The 18103-nt window shown below is 42.5% G+C and overlaps 1 protein-coding gene across 1 annotated transcript in view; it reads right to left on the bottom strand.

Annotated features, from left to right (window-relative positions):
- Positions 1-18103, bottom strand: part of tecta (tectorin alpha) — a 52538-nt gene that overhangs the window by 10057 nt on the left and 24378 nt on the right. The window contains exons 9-22 of the mRNA XM_080867863.1: positions 17836-17900; positions 17609-17748; positions 17222-17509; positions 15459-15596; positions 15184-15349; positions 14662-15074; positions 13969-14539; positions 13263-13873; positions 10892-11462; positions 8096-8724; positions 6846-7503; positions 5325-5524; positions 4706-5086; positions 269-555 (exon numbers count right to left, since the gene is read on the bottom strand). Of these exons, the coding sequence (XP_080723989.1) occupies positions 269-555; positions 4706-5086; positions 5325-5524; positions 6846-7503; positions 8096-8724; positions 10892-11462; positions 13263-13873; positions 13969-14539; positions 14662-15074; positions 15184-15349; positions 15459-15596; positions 17222-17509; positions 17609-17748; positions 17836-17900 (5118 nt within the window). The remainder of the gene's footprint in view (positions 1-268; positions 556-4705; positions 5087-5324; positions 5525-6845; positions 7504-8095; positions 8725-10891; positions 11463-13262; positions 13874-13968; positions 14540-14661; positions 15075-15183; positions 15350-15458; positions 15597-17221; positions 17510-17608; positions 17749-17835; positions 17901-18103) is intronic.

Raw genomic sequence — 18103 nt, 5'->3', positions numbered from 1 at the left:
ATTAGGACGCGAGCAAAGAAGGAGCAAAGGCCCTGTTAGAATTGCTCCGTTTGCTATTATCTGTATAAATGATTTGCACAAGTGATATGTTTTAGCAACAGCCAGTTAATATCCAGGGTTTAAGACATGCACATGCTTGCAGACGCATGGCTTATGGATTAGGTAACCTTAACTTTTCCTTTTATATTTTGGGGATAACAGCCAAAGGTTTTTACAAGAACTGGTTATATGGACCGTAAATTCCTCCCCATCTGTGAGCCTCATCTACCTGTTCTGCATGCCGTTGGTCTTCCAGCTCTGTGCCAGCTCCAGGGCGCTGACAGCCGGCTTGCCCCTTGAGGTGATGTAGTCATCATTGGGGTCCCCATTGAAATTCCCACAAAGGCCGCACACCTTGTTCTGGAGCCGCTGGCCCATTGTGATGCTCAGGGTGTTAAAGTGGTTGTAGCGAACCTGGATGTCCTGGGGTGTGTCGATGACAATGAAGCCCTCAGATGTGGACAGGCGTGTCATCAGCCCTGTTACAAATGGTACGGATACTGGTGTGCCATTAACCTGTGAGGACAGGAGAGGCAGACACATGTAGATTTTTGACTCGGGACACAAGAAATTTTTATTTAAGTAACCAGCATTAAGGCTACGGAGGGCCTCGAGTGCTAAAATGCGTTAAATAAATACATCATTAAATAATTAATTAAATGTGTTAATGAATTTAAATTGGAATTAGCTAATTAACGAAATACATACATTTAATTTATTTCATTTAAACTTTTTAAAAAATGATTTAATTCCTATTGTATATATTTAATGACACATTTAATTGTTTCACTATTTAATACATTTGTTGTCAATTTTAGTGAATAATTTCATGGTTCCAGTGCAGTATGGAAGGCATCCATACAGATGATTAGAGCAGCTCTCTATATGTTATAATGGGAAGAACAGGAGGAACTCAGTAAAACAGGTGCAGATAGCAGCAAATACACTGGTCCATTCTGGTGTTAGTTGCCACTGTATCAGCGGTGTGGCCACACTGGGTGTCAATGAGTGGTGTTTTACTTGGTGAACAGTGGCATCCCGGGCAGCGTCTTTCACATTTGCTAGGTTCTACTAGCTTAATGTGGCCTCAGAGCCCACATTAGCTTCAGCTGTTCTGCTGCTGGCTGACCAGGAAGTTGTTCCTTGTGACAGTACTGGTACAAGTCATCTGCATTGTTTACTCCCACTGGCAGACAGGGGGGAATGAATCAGAACAGAAGTTACAAAGGTAACTATGATTCTCTGAATTCCAGGATGACTGTCAGACCTGCTGGCGGCTAAAAACGTCTCAGTGTGAGAAGATTCCCAGAGACCAGATGTAAGCTACCACGTAGTATTTATAGTACACATGCTTCAGTAGTGTACACATCATGCACGCGATTTTATTTCCGGACCTGCGCAGATCATGAGGAGACCCATCTACGTAGTTTCCTGCCATTGGCAGTTATCTGTGAATTCACAGAACTATAGTTATATTTGTAACTTCCATTAGCAAAGTTGCCACTAGAGTGTGTCAGGCCACCCTCATGGAACAAGTGCCAGAAACATGCTGGAGGTCATTTTGTTAGATACTTCCACTGTCACGCTCCTCATTGCACAACGGAGCAAATGCCAGCCCTGCTTCTGGGTGGATGTACACCTGTGGCCTTGTCTAGCTTGTGTAACAACCCATCTCCTGGTATCTCCTCCACACCCTCGAGATCATGTTTGGAGACACAACAACAACTTTCTTGCAGCGGCGCACAACCTAAATGCGAAACACGTGTCATCTCATGCTACCAGCAGGGAAAAAGGACACCAGCTAAAAGCAAAACTAGAGAAAAGATCAGGAAGGATAAGCAGAAAGCTGTGGTCTGTGACCAACGCCTGTGAAACCATTTCCTTTCTCGGGGTTGTCTTCTTGTTGCCTCTCTGGTACATATTTTTTATCAATTTATTTTGAAAGGACAGAAATAAAGGGACAACTCTTCCATTTGATACAAAGTGGGTTGGAAGATTAAAGCAAAGCAGTCACCCATGTTTGTGGTCACTTAGACTACAAAAAGTTCAAACTCCTTGTTATTTCTGAACTAGCTCATCTAAAATGTGATAGTAAAGACTGAAATATTTCTGTTTATACAGTTAAAAATTCAACATATTGAAGGATTGTTGAACTACAGAGCACCTCAAACTAAACCATTTTAAATCCAGGAGGCACTCCTACTTAGATGTCCTTTTTCTGCTTACATTTGGGGATTTAGGAGGGGTAATGCTGGGTAAAATGTATTGTCAGCACTAACTGATATCCATTATGTCCTAAAGACAGCATCTCTAAGAAGCCAAATGCAAGTAATGCATTTTTTGATCATTTCTAAATCATGTATATAATATTAGCTTTACAACTAACAGCTCATGTTAAGCATGTTTTGTTTTTTTAGTATGGGGCTTGCAAACCTTAAGATAGAATATCTGAGTAAGAAGTTAAAAGTTACAGCCCAGGTAGTTTAAGAAAACTTTCCTGTAGTTTAGGGCTGCATGTGTGAAAATGAGTATATAATAGCATGAGTAGTGGTAACACCATGTGGCAGCATTTTAAAAACTCTGCAAGACAATCAAAGATGTACATTCCCCATGTTTTTGTAGTTATATTAACATAAATACATTGCCATGTTACTGACATTGAAGCTTAAACATGATCACCTATGAGTGGGAAACAAAATTGGGCTGTCATTGGTATAAGCTGATTTCATTCTTATACAAAGATTGGCTGTTAGGATAAAACAAAAAAGAACAGAGACAGTCCGAAGCAAAGATTGTGACAATCTGAGCCTCTTCAGGGTATTAGAACTAACGCCAACATGCTTCTTAAGGCAGTCAATAAAATTAATGAATGTTAATGATGGCGCACTCAGATCAGGCAGGATTAAGACTCGGTGGGAGCTGCAGTTTAAAGCAATCAGTCATTAGCTACCTCTGTGACTGCACTTACAGCTGACTGACATGGCCTAAGTCCAGAGCTGGAGGAGATATAATAGGCTATTAGTGCCAAGGTAATTGGTAAATTGGGCTGCAGGAACTTTTTCAAGTATTTGGGAAAGAAAGAGAGAGACTTGAATCCGATCTGTTTGTTGAGGTTGATTAAAGCGTCTTTGACCGCAGCCATATGGCCAGCACACAGTAACTCGATCACATAAACAAAAAGGAGAAATCTCCTGATGGAGGCAATTTTTCTATTAAAGCAGGATTAAAAGAGGAAGAAACTGTGGTGAAAATGAAAAGCAAAAAAAAAAAAACCTCGGTATATAGAGTGTCCATTTCATAGTGTGATGGTTTTAGTCACTTTATGGTCTCTAATGGTAAATGGACTGGTTCTTATATAGCGCTTTTCTACTCTGAGCACTTAAAGTGCTTTATACAACTAATTCATTCACCCAATCACACAAGAACTGCCTATGTAACATTCATACACAACATGGGGTTAGTATCTTGCCCAAGGATATTTGGCATGCTAGAGGAAAGCCAGGAATCGAACCACCAACCTTGACCTGCTCTACCGCCTGAGCTACAGCCACCCCATAATGTGGCCAAGTTGTTGGCTGCATATTTCTGTGTAAAGTTAATAACCTGTTACGACTATCTTTGACTGTGTTTCAACATGTACAATTATCCCATAATCATATTTTTCTTTTTTTGGTCACAGTGTCGTCTTGGTAACGAAGGTAATCTAGGCGTGCTGATTTGGTCGGCACCAAAGGTGCACAGAAAGGGTGGGAGAGTTTGCTCTCTAAATGTGACCACAGTAAAGACAAAAACAAAACATAAATAACATTTAACTGGTTGAAACACCAGTTTGAATAAAGTGGCCTCCCATGATTTTATATATTTAATGTTATATAATGATTCAGAAACACAGGTAATGGCCGATAATGCTTTAAAGATTAAAATCAATGTCTCAGATCACGACACTGATGAAAAAAAGAAAAGATACAGAAATTAATGTCAAATATGGAAAAAAGTAAAACAAACTTGTGCAATAGCAACAGTTAGTGCAAAGTGGCTCCATCGTGTAGTGATTTACTCGTTCAGTTAACAAGTGAACGATCCCCAGTTCGATCCTGGAGAGATAAACAAATCCCCTTTGGATCTGTGACGACTGCTTATGAATAAGTAGCTGAAAGTAGCTTTCTTACGGCAAAGTTGCAAAAATTGGTTATTTTTTCCTCAGAACCTGGCTGCCTAGCAACAACCAACAACCCAGGACACTAAGCTACAGAGGAAGTTTACTAAAAACTAAAGTAAATGATTTTCTTCTTCTTTTTGGCTACTTCCTTTAAGGAGTCGGCACAGCTGATCATCTCAACCTATCCCTTGCATCCACCACTGTCACACCAACATGCATGTCCTCCTTCACTGCATCCACAAATCTTCTCTTCCCTCTTTTTCTCCTACCTGGCATATTTCACATCCTTTGCAGAATATATCCATTATACTCATTTCCAATACAACTTATCTTCAGTATTGTTTCACTCAAACAACTTGCGACATTTAAGAAGAGAAACCATAAGAAACATGATTCAAGTAATCCTGGGATAAACGTGCACGTGTCAAAGTCACAGAGTTAGACAGCTACACAGTGTGTGGCCTCTCTTTATGCTTATCTTCTGCTTTACTTCACCTAGCCTCTTACCTTGACAGTGCTGCCAGAGATGAGTATATTCTCCTCATTTATATACAGGTAGACATGCGAGATGGTGGTGAGGTTGGGCGTGCTCCATTTATCAAAGTTGGCAATGAGCTGGAAAGAGAGGTCGGGCAGCTTGTGACAGTTTGTGGACAGGACGAAGGAGCACGAGGCCGGCAGTCGCAGCGATGCCCCGTCGAATGTCCTGAACACTCCGCCGCCTGATGCCACGCACTGCTGGGAGCGGCGGGCAAAGCAGCCCCGAACCCCGTACCGGAGGGTGCACTCCTCCTCTGCCTTGCATCGCCTTGGATTGCACTGGATCAGGTTTCGTCCAATGCACTGGCAGCGTTTGGTGCAGTCGGCGTTCCAAAAAAGCTGCTTGGGCTAAAATAAAGAAAAACTCTTACGATTTTATATTTGCAAATAGTGTTTTAACCAAGGTTACATGCAACTTCCAACTTATTTTGGACTTTAAGAGCTTAATGGTTGCACTTACTGATAGATCCAGAAAGGTCTAGTTAAATTTTTCTATATACTTTCTATATTTCTACTGCACAAAATAACCCAGACATTTAAACATTTATAATATATTCATGCACATAGAGCTTGGTGGGAGACTGACCTCATAGTATGTGCCATCGGTATAGCAGCCACAGTTCTGAGAAAGGATGCAGCTCTTGCCGTTGAGCACGTAGCCCTGGTCGCACTGGCAGCCCTCCACGCAGTCCTGGCTGCAGTCCCTCTGGCCGCGGGCTGGTGCACACTGGGGCGGGCAAACTGACATGCAACTGGAGTAATGGCTGTTAGGTGGACAGCTCTGGACTGGGAGCAGGCAGGTTGGCAAAGATATTAGCTAACAGTGACACTAACTCCACTCTAAAAATGTTTGTGGTGTTAATAAATCTTTAGTGTTTAGGGGTAAGAAACAGCTGGCCATGTCAAGAGCTCATGCAGATGTGCAGCAGCTGTTTGGCCCTTTGGGTGAAATATATTTTATCTTTATTATTATACTATTTATTATTTCGGAGTGTAAGAAAGTTGAGGTGGACTTCAAACCTGGTTATCCCTGCTTAGAGAAAACATCCAAAATAAGAACCTATTCCATATAAATACAGTTTTAAATGCACTAATTATCATGATGTAGCTCATTTCCTTATAGAATAAATATACAAACACAACTTAAAAATTACAATTTGTGGTTTTAATGATTTTATCTTAAACCTGCATAAGGTGGGTGGGATAAAACCAGATTTATTTTGCATTTCTGATAATTCTTATCTCTCTGATATTTTTCAGATGAGCTACTTTCTTTGATTAAAACAGCCATTAATGATGACACGCTGTCGCTTCTTCACAACACACAATCTATTTTTCCTAGAGGCAGATGCTTCAGCTACCAGGCTTCTGGAACCAGCTCCAAGTCTGGATTCATGGAGCAGAAACTCTCTTTAAACTTAACTTAATAGTTAGGATTGGATCAGGTGAGTGTAAACCATTCCTTACTTCCTCTGCAATTAATCTCTGCAGGCAAGAAAAAAAGGTTTTGGTGCCACAAGTTTTCTGGTGTCCTTTTGCAAGCTTCCCTTGCATGCAGATAAACAATCTATGTGGGGAGCAAAACAGGGATGGTACACGCTGAAATGCATCAGATAACTATTATCTGCTGACGAAGTTTTACCTTTTTTATTTGGATTTTATCTGGTGGTTATACCAGCCAAGTCAGGATAATAGCCTGTGGGTTCTCAGACTCAGGCTGGCTGGCTGAACTCCCATGATGCACTTCACCTCTACTTCCCAGCTTACAGCCATCACACATTCATATGCTATTATTACTTTTTTTTCTCTCTTCATTCTCTCCTCATTAGAACCTGCCTCTCTCTGAGTTTGGTTCTGCTGGAGATTTCTTCCTGTTAGACGTCATTTTTTTATCCCCACTGTCTCCAAGTGCTGCTCATAGGGCACTGGTTTCTAGCTACGTCCGTGTAAATATTATTCATTTAAACTGGCCTTAATTTTAATTATAAATTCTCTCCAGTAATGGTGCACACAAACCTGAAACTTAAAACGGTGCCTGTGACTTTAAGAAGGAGAATACATCTTGTGATAACACAATGGGAAAAACTCTACAAAAACATCTCCTCACCACACGGTGTGTCGCTCCTCCAGTCGGTGACATGCACCCCTTGGGTCTGACAGGTGCTGGCATAGATCTGCAGCCAGTTACAGATTGTATCCTGAGCTCCCTGATCCAAGCAGGTGTCCTGGAGGCAGCTTTGATAAAAGAACGCTGGCGCCACCTTGCTGTGACACCGTGCAAACACGCCTGACCGATCAACAAGTAACCCACACAGCCTCACTGCCTCGGGCTCCACAAACACATAGAGCCCGTCACCGATGTGGAAACGTATGCCAGTGCTGACTCCATTTGCTTCATCGTCGCTCCCAGCGTTCATGTTGGCATCAGCCACCATGAGAGGGGTGTCGTTTTGGGAGCTTTTCTCTCCGAGGCCACAGCGCGGGCAGGAGTCACCGCAGCCCACCTGGCAGAAGGTGTCCCTCTCCGCCCAGGCCATGCCCCAGTCGGTAGTGGAAAGGGTGGGTGGGGACAGAGGCACGCCCTGGCAAAGGCCACAGGTGGAGTTGTAGAGGTCGCGGGGTAAAGTCAAGAGCAGGAGAGTGTTCCAGTCAAAGGCCACCTTCAGGCCAAAGTCTGTCTCCAAAATGAGGTGCATGCCAAAGGTGAAGATATTGACCTTTCCTGGGCCCAGCTTCAGGGGAAGGTACAGTCGCTCCTTATTCACCTGAGTGAAGAGAGAAATCATGTAAAACTGGTTAAAGATTTAATATAAAATCCCAACTAACATAAAATCATTCCTACAGGAGCAACTTCTAGAAACAGAAGTTCAAGTCTCTAATCTAACTGACTTGTATATTTTCCAAGTATGTGGGGAAGCCCAGGTGGTGAACAGCTACTATTAAGACTGACTGAAAGAGTTTCTGTGAATTCCTCTCAGTATAATTGTCAGAGCGAGAGCGAAACGGAGAAAATTAAAGAAAGAAGGGTGTGTGAGCGAGTGTGTGGGTGGATGTGTCATTTATGTTGCTCCTCAGATCTTTTAGTCGCTTTGTGAACCTGGTCCAAATGTCGCTCAGGGTCGAGGTTTCGTCTGAGCCAAATCCAGGCCGATAAAAGATGCCCATTGAAATTAGATCCACCTTAAGCCAATCAAAGAGGAATTCACCCTCTGCCTGGTTATTCTATCGGCTTGATTAGAAATAACATGTCCTCACAAATGCAATAACTTCGACCTTCACAGGGCATGCAAAGAAAATAAAATCTGTTGAAGATTACCTCATTGCACAGACATTCTCATATATCAACCTAATGCTTACCGTGACAGTGTTTCTGTAGCTTCGAGATGCTTCAATTTCATACTCATAAACTTCCAGCACAAAACCCCTCACCCAAATTGCTTGGCTCGTGTCTCTGTCCTCGTTACGAACCGCCAGTTTAAATGGAGGAAAAGTTCTGGTGATGGGTACGTGCGCCGTGTTCCCCCTCCCACATCTGGTGGTGACCATCCTGAGAGTGCAAGAGCTCTGCAGCTCGAACGGCACTCCGCCAAATGGCAAAAAATGTCCATAGCCAGCTGCCACACACAGGGCCTCAGAGCGCGGCTGGCAGAAATACAGGCCGTCATTCTCCTGGCAGTACTCCTCAGGGTGACACGGCGCGAGCTGACAGTATACGGTGTTGTCAGAGCCATTGCAGTAGCAGCGCTCCTGGCACTCCCAGTCTGTCCAGAAAGTCTGGTTGGTGGCCAGCTGACGCCTGTGGTAGATGCAGCCACAATCTCTGCGCGCCACGCACAGGCCATCCCGCAGCGCGAAGCCGTCTTCGCACTGACACCCCTCCTGACAAGGCAGGGGGCACGGCTCTTCGGGGTCGTCCAAGTTGGCACAGGTCAAAGGGCAGGCGCTGGTGCACTCATCAAAGTGACTGTTCTCTGGACAGGGAAGAGCTGAAGAAGAGTGAAGGTCAGGGAGAGCAAGACTTAAGCCAATGTTCAGTCAAATATCTTACATGTGTTTTTATGTTATCCTCTGTATGTGTAGTACAAAATACACTGTGTATCACAGTCACAATACAAAATCACTGTAACTGGTTCCAGTTTTACTTTCCTTCTGACAAGATAAAACAACAGCTCCAAACAAGTGAGATGATAGAAAGAATCTAGAGACCATTGCTACAGATGAAATTAAATAGTTAAATATTAGGTTAAGTTATTGTTGGGATTTTTTTTAAAGAAAACGGAATCAGGTGACCCTCAACCCTTCCTTAGTTATACTGCAGTAGACCGCGGCTCATGGACGCTTCCCATGATGCACTGAGTGTTTTTCATCTTCACACACTTCATTTCGCTCTCTTTGTGTTTATACACCACTCTGCATTTAATCATTAGTTATTAATAATCTCTGGCTCTCTTCCACAGCGTATATTTTATCCTGCCTCCCATCCCTCACCCCAACCAGTTATGGCAGATTGCCGCCCCTCTCCGAGTCTGGTTCTGCTGGAGGTTTCTTCCTGTTATAAGGAAGTTTTTCCTCTTGGGACAATCCACTTTTATAATTCTCATGCAAAATATATGAAAATACCCAGTCGCATTGTTATTATTGCTACTGGAACAAAGTTTTCAACAGTGCTGGTGGTAAAACTCAATAATAACTTACAATAAACAGGAGGGTTAAATGTGTTTTCAAGACACATTATACATTGTTGGGCTCTGAGTTATCAGAGCCCATCAGCAAGACTATGTTTTTACTGTGTTTATTTTTGGTTTTTAGCCTTTTTCTCTTTTTTTCTACTTTTTAAAAGTCATGATCAGCCTTTGTTGTTTTAAAAAAATATGAATTTAACTTTTTAAATTCGTTTTTTAAACAAACAAAGGGGTGGAACAGTGGTGCAGTAGTTAGCACTGTCGTTTCACAGCAAAAAAGGGTCCTGGTTTCTAATCCAGCTTGGAGCTTTTCCGTGTGGAATTTACCCTGGAGAGTACCTGTATGGTTTCTCTCCAGGGACTCAGGCTGTCTCTCACAAACACATGCACATTGGGTTAATTGGTGATTGTAAATTGGCCCTAGGTTTCAAAGTAAGTGTGCATAGCTGTCTCTCTCTCTCAGTCCTGCGAAGGACTGGTGACCTGTCCAGGGTGTACCCTGCTCCATGTCCTATGGCAGCTGAGATATTCTTCAGATCCCCCCTCCTTATCCAATATGGATAAACAGAACAATAGCTTAGCCACTAGCTAGTAATGTATATTTCTTGCAGAGTTTTGGCAAAGTCCTAGAAGACTTTAGAATTCATTTATATGTGTTTGGGGGTAAATAGTCTGGACACACTGCAGGTTATTTATACCAAATTTTTACTATAGACACTGCTGCTCACAGTCTTTGATCACAGGCTCAGAATTTCTTGTTTTTTCCTAATGAAAGATTAAAGACCTTGCAATCTGTGACACCAAGACTTTGGAACAGTCTCCCAGCCCAACTGCAATGAGCTGACTCTGTGGACTTCTTTAAAAAGCGATCTTAACTTGATTTTGTATTGCTATTGCTTTTCGATTATATTTTACGATGCTTCATCCCAGTGTTTATTTATTTTGATTACATCTTTTGAATGCTTGTCTGTGAAAAGGCTTTATAAATAAACTTTACTTACTTAATTATTAGATTTAGTCCGTCTATGCATCTCTGTTTTGGATCTACAGAGAAGAGTTTGATAATCGACAACTTGCTGATCTTTCTAATGACCAGCAAGAGGTGACTGCTCTGATTTCAACAAGAAATCCAGCTGTGTGAAAATCTATAGAAAAATTCGTTCAGTGCCCTTCATTTGTGCTTTAAGTAATCACTTTTATATATGTTTATGGCCTCAGCTGCTGCTATGAAGTCATCTGGACTAAGTTTATGGTCCCTGTTAGCCTAAAAATGGAAGATGATGCAGTGTATAGTTTAGGGGATGCCTTGATTTTACAGTCATTTCCCGCTGTTTGTAACATGGCCTTTCAAAACAACAAGCTCGCCAGGGAAAATGCTCAGTTTGAGACCTGACAACAGGCCCTCACTAGCCAATGGTTGACGTAATGGTCCATCTTTTATATAGATGTAATAGCCAAAACGGTTACTCACGACAGTTGGTGGTGCTCCTCCATGAAGCAAGTCCTACTTGAGCATCCTGACAGGCGGTGGCGTAAGCCTGCAGCGAAGAACACAGGGCTGAGCGGTTCCCTTCCCTCACGCACATGTTATACAAACAGTTCCTGAAGAATGGCGAGGGGTTAACCACTGCGTGACACGCAAGAAAGGAACTATTCCCGGGGTCGTTGATATTGCCGCACATCCAAGGGCTCTGATAAAGACGTAAGTCTGTGCACATGCGATACAGGTCGTCGCAGTCGCCATTGCAGGTAAGATCATCAGCAATGGAGCGCCAGCCGTCTGTGAACTGTTCGATTGACTCTGCCTGGCGTCCATTGGGTAGGCGAAGGTCATCGGTTGCATTGCTATTGAAAACACCACAAAGACCACATGTAACATTGTAGAAGAGGGTTGAAAGGGAGATATTGAGGAATCCTTGATGTGTGTAGTGGACACGAAGCAGACCGCGGGACTCCACCACTGTTGCATTGCCCGGCGCTCTGTATATCATCATTGTCTCCATTGGATGGACGTATGGGAGCAACACTAGTTCACCATTCACCTGCAAAATAAAAAAGTGAAATATATTCAGCTGGTTCCAAGCCTCATTTTCATTGGACTCAAGAAGGCCTTCATTAAAAAACTGTTCATGTTCCAAAGTGCATTTATGTGAACTAGTTAGTTTAATTAATGCCAAAACCAGATGGCAGTTTTCAGACTTATAATGTCTGAGACATGCTTTTATGGTCACACTCTCATATTGCCTCAAACAAATCTCAAGCCTATTACAGGTGATTAAAAGCAAACAAAAATGATGATATGCTGAGATCATTTTTAAGTCTTAACATCAGCCTTGTTCAGCACAAACATTTTTTTTCTTTTAATGAGGCTCTCTAATGACTGGAGAGAGATTGTGGACTGCAAACATAGTTGTGTTCTTTGCTTCTGGCTGTTTGACTTTATTAAATTTCTCCAGTTTCATAGCGTCCAACGATTACACCTCCAAAGAAAGAGAGCTGCTCTCTTGTTTATTAATGTGGCTATAATATATAACTATTGTGTCAACAGATGCTAAAGTTAGATACATTTTTCCATGTTTAGAAAACCTTTAATAGGCTAATAAGCTAACATTTTTGAGCAACACAGACAGCAGAGATGTGTATTATGAAGCAAGATTTTGTGACTAAAGTTGAAGACATAACCCGCTTGGGGGCAGATTATGTTTGAGATTAGAGAAAAGAAAATCAGAAGATATGAATTCACTGTCTGGTGACCAATCAGCTCCCTGGATCAGAATTTCCAGAAAACCTCTGTGCACAGATAGTAAGAGGGTCTTTTTTCTGTTTCTGTTATTTAAAGAATTCTTCAACAATTTTATGTAAGCATTAATATAATATGCTAAAACAAAGTTTTCTCAGTCGTTCAGAAGATATTGGAGGCCTTTTATCTATTTCTTTTACCTAACAACTTCCAGTTCATTTTAGCTAGCTAGCTAGCTAGCATTCCTTTAGTTAAAATATTGGTACGTTGTTTTTTTAATTTGCAGATAGCCATTTTAGCAATTAATTTGTTCATTCATAGTGTTAGCTAACAGTTTACATTGCTAATGCAATCATTTCCCAAGCACTTCAGAGAACTTATTCATTTTCCAAACAGCTTTAACTGTTAGCCACATACAACCTCTTTTAACAACCCATTTGTTAACACTACGACTTATTCTTCTTCCTCTTTTGGCTGCTCCTTTTAGGGGTCTTTGTAGTGGATTATCTGCTGCCATCTCACCTCATCTCTAGCTATTAATCTGTCAAAACAACCTCATGCATATATATCCTCCTTCATTATATCCACAAATCTTTTTCCTTTGTCTTTGGCCAACAGTAACACAGTTTCCACCGCCACTCTGCTGGCAACTGGAGCACTGGACCTGGCCAATCTGGTAAGAAAATGGCATTCTTTGTGATCCCCATTTTTGATTTGGTACAGATTTTATTCCAGGACCCTCTTTCTGTTGCTACTCTTCCTATTTTTCCAGATATGGGACTCATAGTAGATGTAGGCTTGACTGGCTTGTAGTCCCACTGTGGTTGTGTTCATTTGTTTACCGGATGACCATTGCTGGCTGATAAAAATAATTAATGCATTTATTTTTGCTGTTTATTTCTATTGCTACTGCTTATGCTTGGGTTTGAATTAGTTTTTTCAGCTTAGACCTCTACCTAAATCACAATTCCAGCGTTTTCAGTTTCAATAAAAGCGAATCTGTTCATATACTTGCGGCAGTGCAGAAGTCTCCACTCGCTATTTTCCCAGATCCCAAAAAAAAACCCCACAAGATTTTTACTTTTTATGAAGAAATACTAACCTTGACTGTATCAAAATCCAACCCTCCCATCTGTGCCTCCACGTTAGCTAGCGTAACTACCACAGGTCTTTTCCAAGCAGGCCCTTTGTTGACCAACCGCCGGCCTAGCTTCACCTCCACCATCGAGCCGTTGGCTGGCACTGGAGCGCACAGCTTCAGTAAGTAATAAGAGCTGTCATCTGGGAACGACAGGAAGGTGCCATCGAAGGAGGATGTCACTGAGTTTTGGGTGACTGAGCAAACCCCTTCTCTTCGAGGGTAGCAACCCAGCAGGCCAACCTCTGCCTTACACACCTCACCCTCCTTACAGGAATCATTGAAACAAGAAACTTCCCCAGCAGGCCCACAGGTACACCGGAGGGTACATTCTCCTTCTTCACCGCTGGGACCTACCCAGAAAGTCGTATTAAGGGGGTAATAAAGGCCATTATGCTCACAGCCACAGTCTTCACGCTGTACACAGCGGCTGCCACTGAGAACATAGCCTGGGTCACACTGGCAGCCCTCAGTGCAAGGATGAGCACAGTACAAGGGAGCGGTGAGGTCTGAGCAGGAAGCTGGACAGGCGCTTGTGCACACTTGATACTGGCTGAAGTCTGGACAAGACCAAGCTAAGAAACAATAACGGAGAAGAAATTAATTCTGATTTCATATGGTAGATAAGTGCTTTCATGTCAAATTTAGCATTAAGCAAACTGAATCTCACCACAGAAGGTGCGAGATCTCCAAGGTCGTATTGTGACACCAAGGGCCTGACAAGCCAGTGCATAGGCCTGGATGGCCTGGCATAGACTAGTGATGTTATCCTTGTTGCTGCACATATCATAAACGCAGCTGTACACAAAGGCTGTAGGATCCACAACAGCTCTGCAGTCCCTGAATGGTCCATCAGTTTTGTTAATTAACCCACAGTAGTCAGACCGAAAGTAGAAAGCTTCTGCAAGAGGGTCACACATGCTGCAGTTCTGTGCACATCCATCTGTACACCTCCAGTCTGTGTCCTCTGCCCTCCAGCTGCCTCCCAGCTCCACTACACTTTCTGCCACAGTGCCATCAGGTAGTACGGGATCATCGGCAGGGTCATCATTATAGTTGCCGCAAAGGCCACAAGTGTTGTTGAAGTAGGAGCTGGGTAGGGAGATGGATGCGTAATGTTGGCCATCGTAAGTTACCAAGAGTCCAAAATCAGTTTCTAAAGCAATGGCAACCCCAGATTGGTACACCCTGACAGCACCAAGCTGGAGTTGGACTGGTAAAGTCTTCACCAAGCCATCCACCTAAAGAGAGAAAAAAGGATGTTTTGGTAAGGGAACAGGTAGAAATCATTAACCAATATCTAGACAGTGTATCCAGGAGGAACGCAGCTATGTGCTTATCTTCTGTATCCATAGATTCTCACCTGGACTGTTCCAAAACTTCCTTTTGGCAGCGTAACTCGGTGACCATACACCTCCACTGTGACGTCTCTAAGCCAGGAAACAGAGGCAGCTCCACGGTTCTCGTTTTTGGCCTCCACACTGAAGAAGGGCAGCCCTGCTACCTCCCAGCAGGGCCGAGCCAGCAGGTAGGAGCAGGTCCCCTGGAAGTGATAGAGGAAGCCATCGAAGGTGTGATAGTGGGGGTCTCCGAATACCACGCAAGTGCTGGTGCGAGTGGGCTGGCAGTAAAAGGCTCCTTCCAGCTGCTCACAGGTTTCAAGCTGCCCACACGGAGCCTCTTGACACTGCACCTCATTATCGATGTCGAGGCAGCGACACCGCTGTGAGCATCTGTCAGACAGCCAAAAGATCTCTCCCCGTCTGTAGTAACGGCCTGGAAAGGATGTAGAACAAAGTAGCATTTCATGGACTAATTTTAGTGAAGAATTCTTTTCAAAGAGTCAACCTGCATGCACATTATCAGTGTTTGATGTTTGACTTGCCATTGTAGCTGCAGCCATTGGCAGGATTAATCAGCTCAGTGTCTACACGGAAGAACCAGCGCCCAGGAATATTTACATTAGTTGTTTGTTCAATGTTCACTACATCATTTGACCGCGATCCCGGCAGGTTGAAGAAATGGCCAATATCTCCACCATTAAAACCTGACTAAAAAGGGGAGAGTTGTGAGGCATATCAGATTGAATGTCCAGAGGATAATTTCTGTATACGAAAAGCCTTATTGTCCTTATGAAATTAGGAGGCACAGTGAGAATACCTGAGCTGTTGTACCGCCCAATCCTGTTAATGGATCTCCACCACTGGCTGTTCCTGTGCTCCATGTGATTTCGGCGTAGTTGAACATACTGAAGAATACCACGCCATCTGAGATGAGTACAGTTTGGAACGTGTTCACCTTTAAATCAAACAAATGGATTAAAAAGATTTTAAGAAAGAAGAAAAGTGAATATACACTAAACAAATGTATAATGGATGAAAATCTTTTTTTTTTTCATGTAATTAACACCCACAAAATAGACAGGAAACTTAAATACAAAAAACCTGTTCCTGATTTAGCGTCATTTTAAAATTATGTTGCTCTGTACAGTGATGAGAATTGCCCACCTTGTTACAAACTGAAACAGTTGAAAACTTCCTGGATATTTTCTTATGTGTTTCTCTAAAAAGTGATCTCTCATATGGCACTTATCTAACCTTACTAACCATTAACATAGCTTGACACAACAAGCTACTTTCAACCATTCATACACACAGCAGTCTTTTTGTTTCACATACACACAGGCACACACCGGGTCTGAAATAAATACCCACTAACTGCCAAAAACGAGTAGATTTTCAACTTGGTGGGTTAATCGTGGATAGCTTTCTGCCACACAAATAGAACAATGTAGTGAGTTGCTTTGTAGTTAAACTGATAAACTATTAATAAATATACCTGAAAAGGTTTTGTTTAACTTTTGCTCCTGCCTCATAATTCAATTTGTATTAATGTGTTATCTATACAAAAACCTATTCATGTGATAGAAAAAGGCAGTTTTAGCTGGTTAAAAACATTATTGAGTGGTGCAGGTTTTACTGCATGAGCCCCTTTTGCACATATACTATATGGACTAAAGTAGTGGACCACCAACACACAAACAGGAGCTGCTCATCCACTGAATGAAGTTCCCAGTAACAGTTTTTGTGCTGATGTTAATGGCGATTTGAAGCTCTGCATTCACTGAGTCATCAGAGCGTTGGCGATTGTTACACAGTTTGTGACACTGCTCTGTAACTTTACGTGGTCTGCCACTTCATGGCCGTTGCTATGGATCCTACAGACATGTTTGGTGAGCTGGGGATGAATTGTAAGCTTTCGAATTAGTAATTCACTCTGCAGCTAAACCACCCAAAACACATTAATTACATTTAAATTGCAAAATAACTGTTTACTTGTCCAGAAACAGATGTTGGCTAGATTTGAGAAGTCTAAAGTAAAATATAGCAAGCTAAGCTGGGTAAACTACATGCATCTAACAAAAAAATACAATATAGCTACAAATAACACTTAACCTAACGTCCATCCATCCATTCGCTTCCGCTTATCCTTTTCAGGGTCGCGGGGGGCGCTGGAGCCTATCCCAGCTGTCGTAGGGCGAGAGGCAGGGTACACCCTGGACAGGTCCTTAACCTAACGTATTTACATTATTTTATGTTCCTCATTTTCTTTGGGATGGTAAAGAAAATTGCATAGGGACCATAAAATATCCTCAAACACACGTGTATAGCATTATGTCTGAATGGCATGTTAGTTCTTATAATGAGTGTGTTTGAATCATATATGGCAACCAGGTGGCAATTATTGAGGCTCACACATTTATATACAGTACCAAAGTCTGTGTACACATGAGAAATACAGCAGATGAAGATGAAGCAGATGCACGTGGGGCATATTTTCCCCTTTTGATCAGCCAGTTCCTATCCACATACTGGTGGAAGTGAATGACCAGAATTCAAACTATGCCAGAGTTAAAACTTTACCGGAGTTGTCTGGCTTCCTCCATAGAAAGTGACTTGGTGCCATGTTGAAATAAAGACCCATGTGGCAGTGAAGGTGGGCATGTTTTTGAAATACTTCCGGACATCTTGTGTTGCCCTTTCGAGAATTTCTGGCTCGGTGGTCTCCCGGTAGTACACGTCTCCGCGGATGCCATTGTGCACATCTGCCCAGAGTGGAGCAATAAATGACCTGCTGTCACTCAGGGGAAAAGCCTCTGGTGTGAATTGGCTAACCTGCACGTTGAAGGAGATTACACCATTGTTGTTGACCTGTGAGAGGAAAGAAGAGGATTTTTATTTCAGTTTCATGGTCCAGCATTAGTTAGCTTTAAAGATATTGATTGAAGGACTGTGGAATTCAGGGCTTACATAGATAGAGCGGTAAGGGATATTGAAGAAAATAAAGGGGATGAGTAAAGTAATTTCAGGAGAACTTCCATCGTCCATCTTTGGAGTCTCTAGATCCCTATGGCCAGGTCCATACGGATACAGCGTATCCTGAGTGTTACCTTGAAAAATAATGTACAAGAGCTCATCAAATTGTAAGAGTTGAGGAAGAGAATGGTATGCTAGCTCAATATTTGCATGTCTTATACCTCTTGTGTGTGCAAAGATGCTGAAGATATGGAGCAGAATGACTGGACAGCCTGGCCTGACCATTCTGTCAAAAAAGCAGAGACACAATTTAAAGTGGTGTTACTTAATCTGTGCTGCATTTTCCTTAAAGCTAATGGAAACCCAGGAAGTCATGAGTCATAGGACAACTTCCCATAAGCAAGGCTGTGAGACAAAAGAAGTGAAGAGGTAGAACCAACGAACCAACGTCACGTTACTTCTTTAAAATCAGGCTCCCAGGGCTCCCAT

Source organism: Rhamphochromis sp. 'chilingali' (assembly GCF_963969265.1).
Source record: "Rhamphochromis sp. 'chilingali' genome assembly, chromosome: 19".
Classification (NCBI taxonomy): Eukaryota; Metazoa; Chordata; class Actinopteri; order Cichliformes; family Cichlidae; genus Rhamphochromis; species Rhamphochromis sp. 'chilingali'.
The sequence above is the reverse complement of the archived record's forward strand: the minus strand, read 5'-3'. Positions and strand labels throughout refer to the sequence as shown.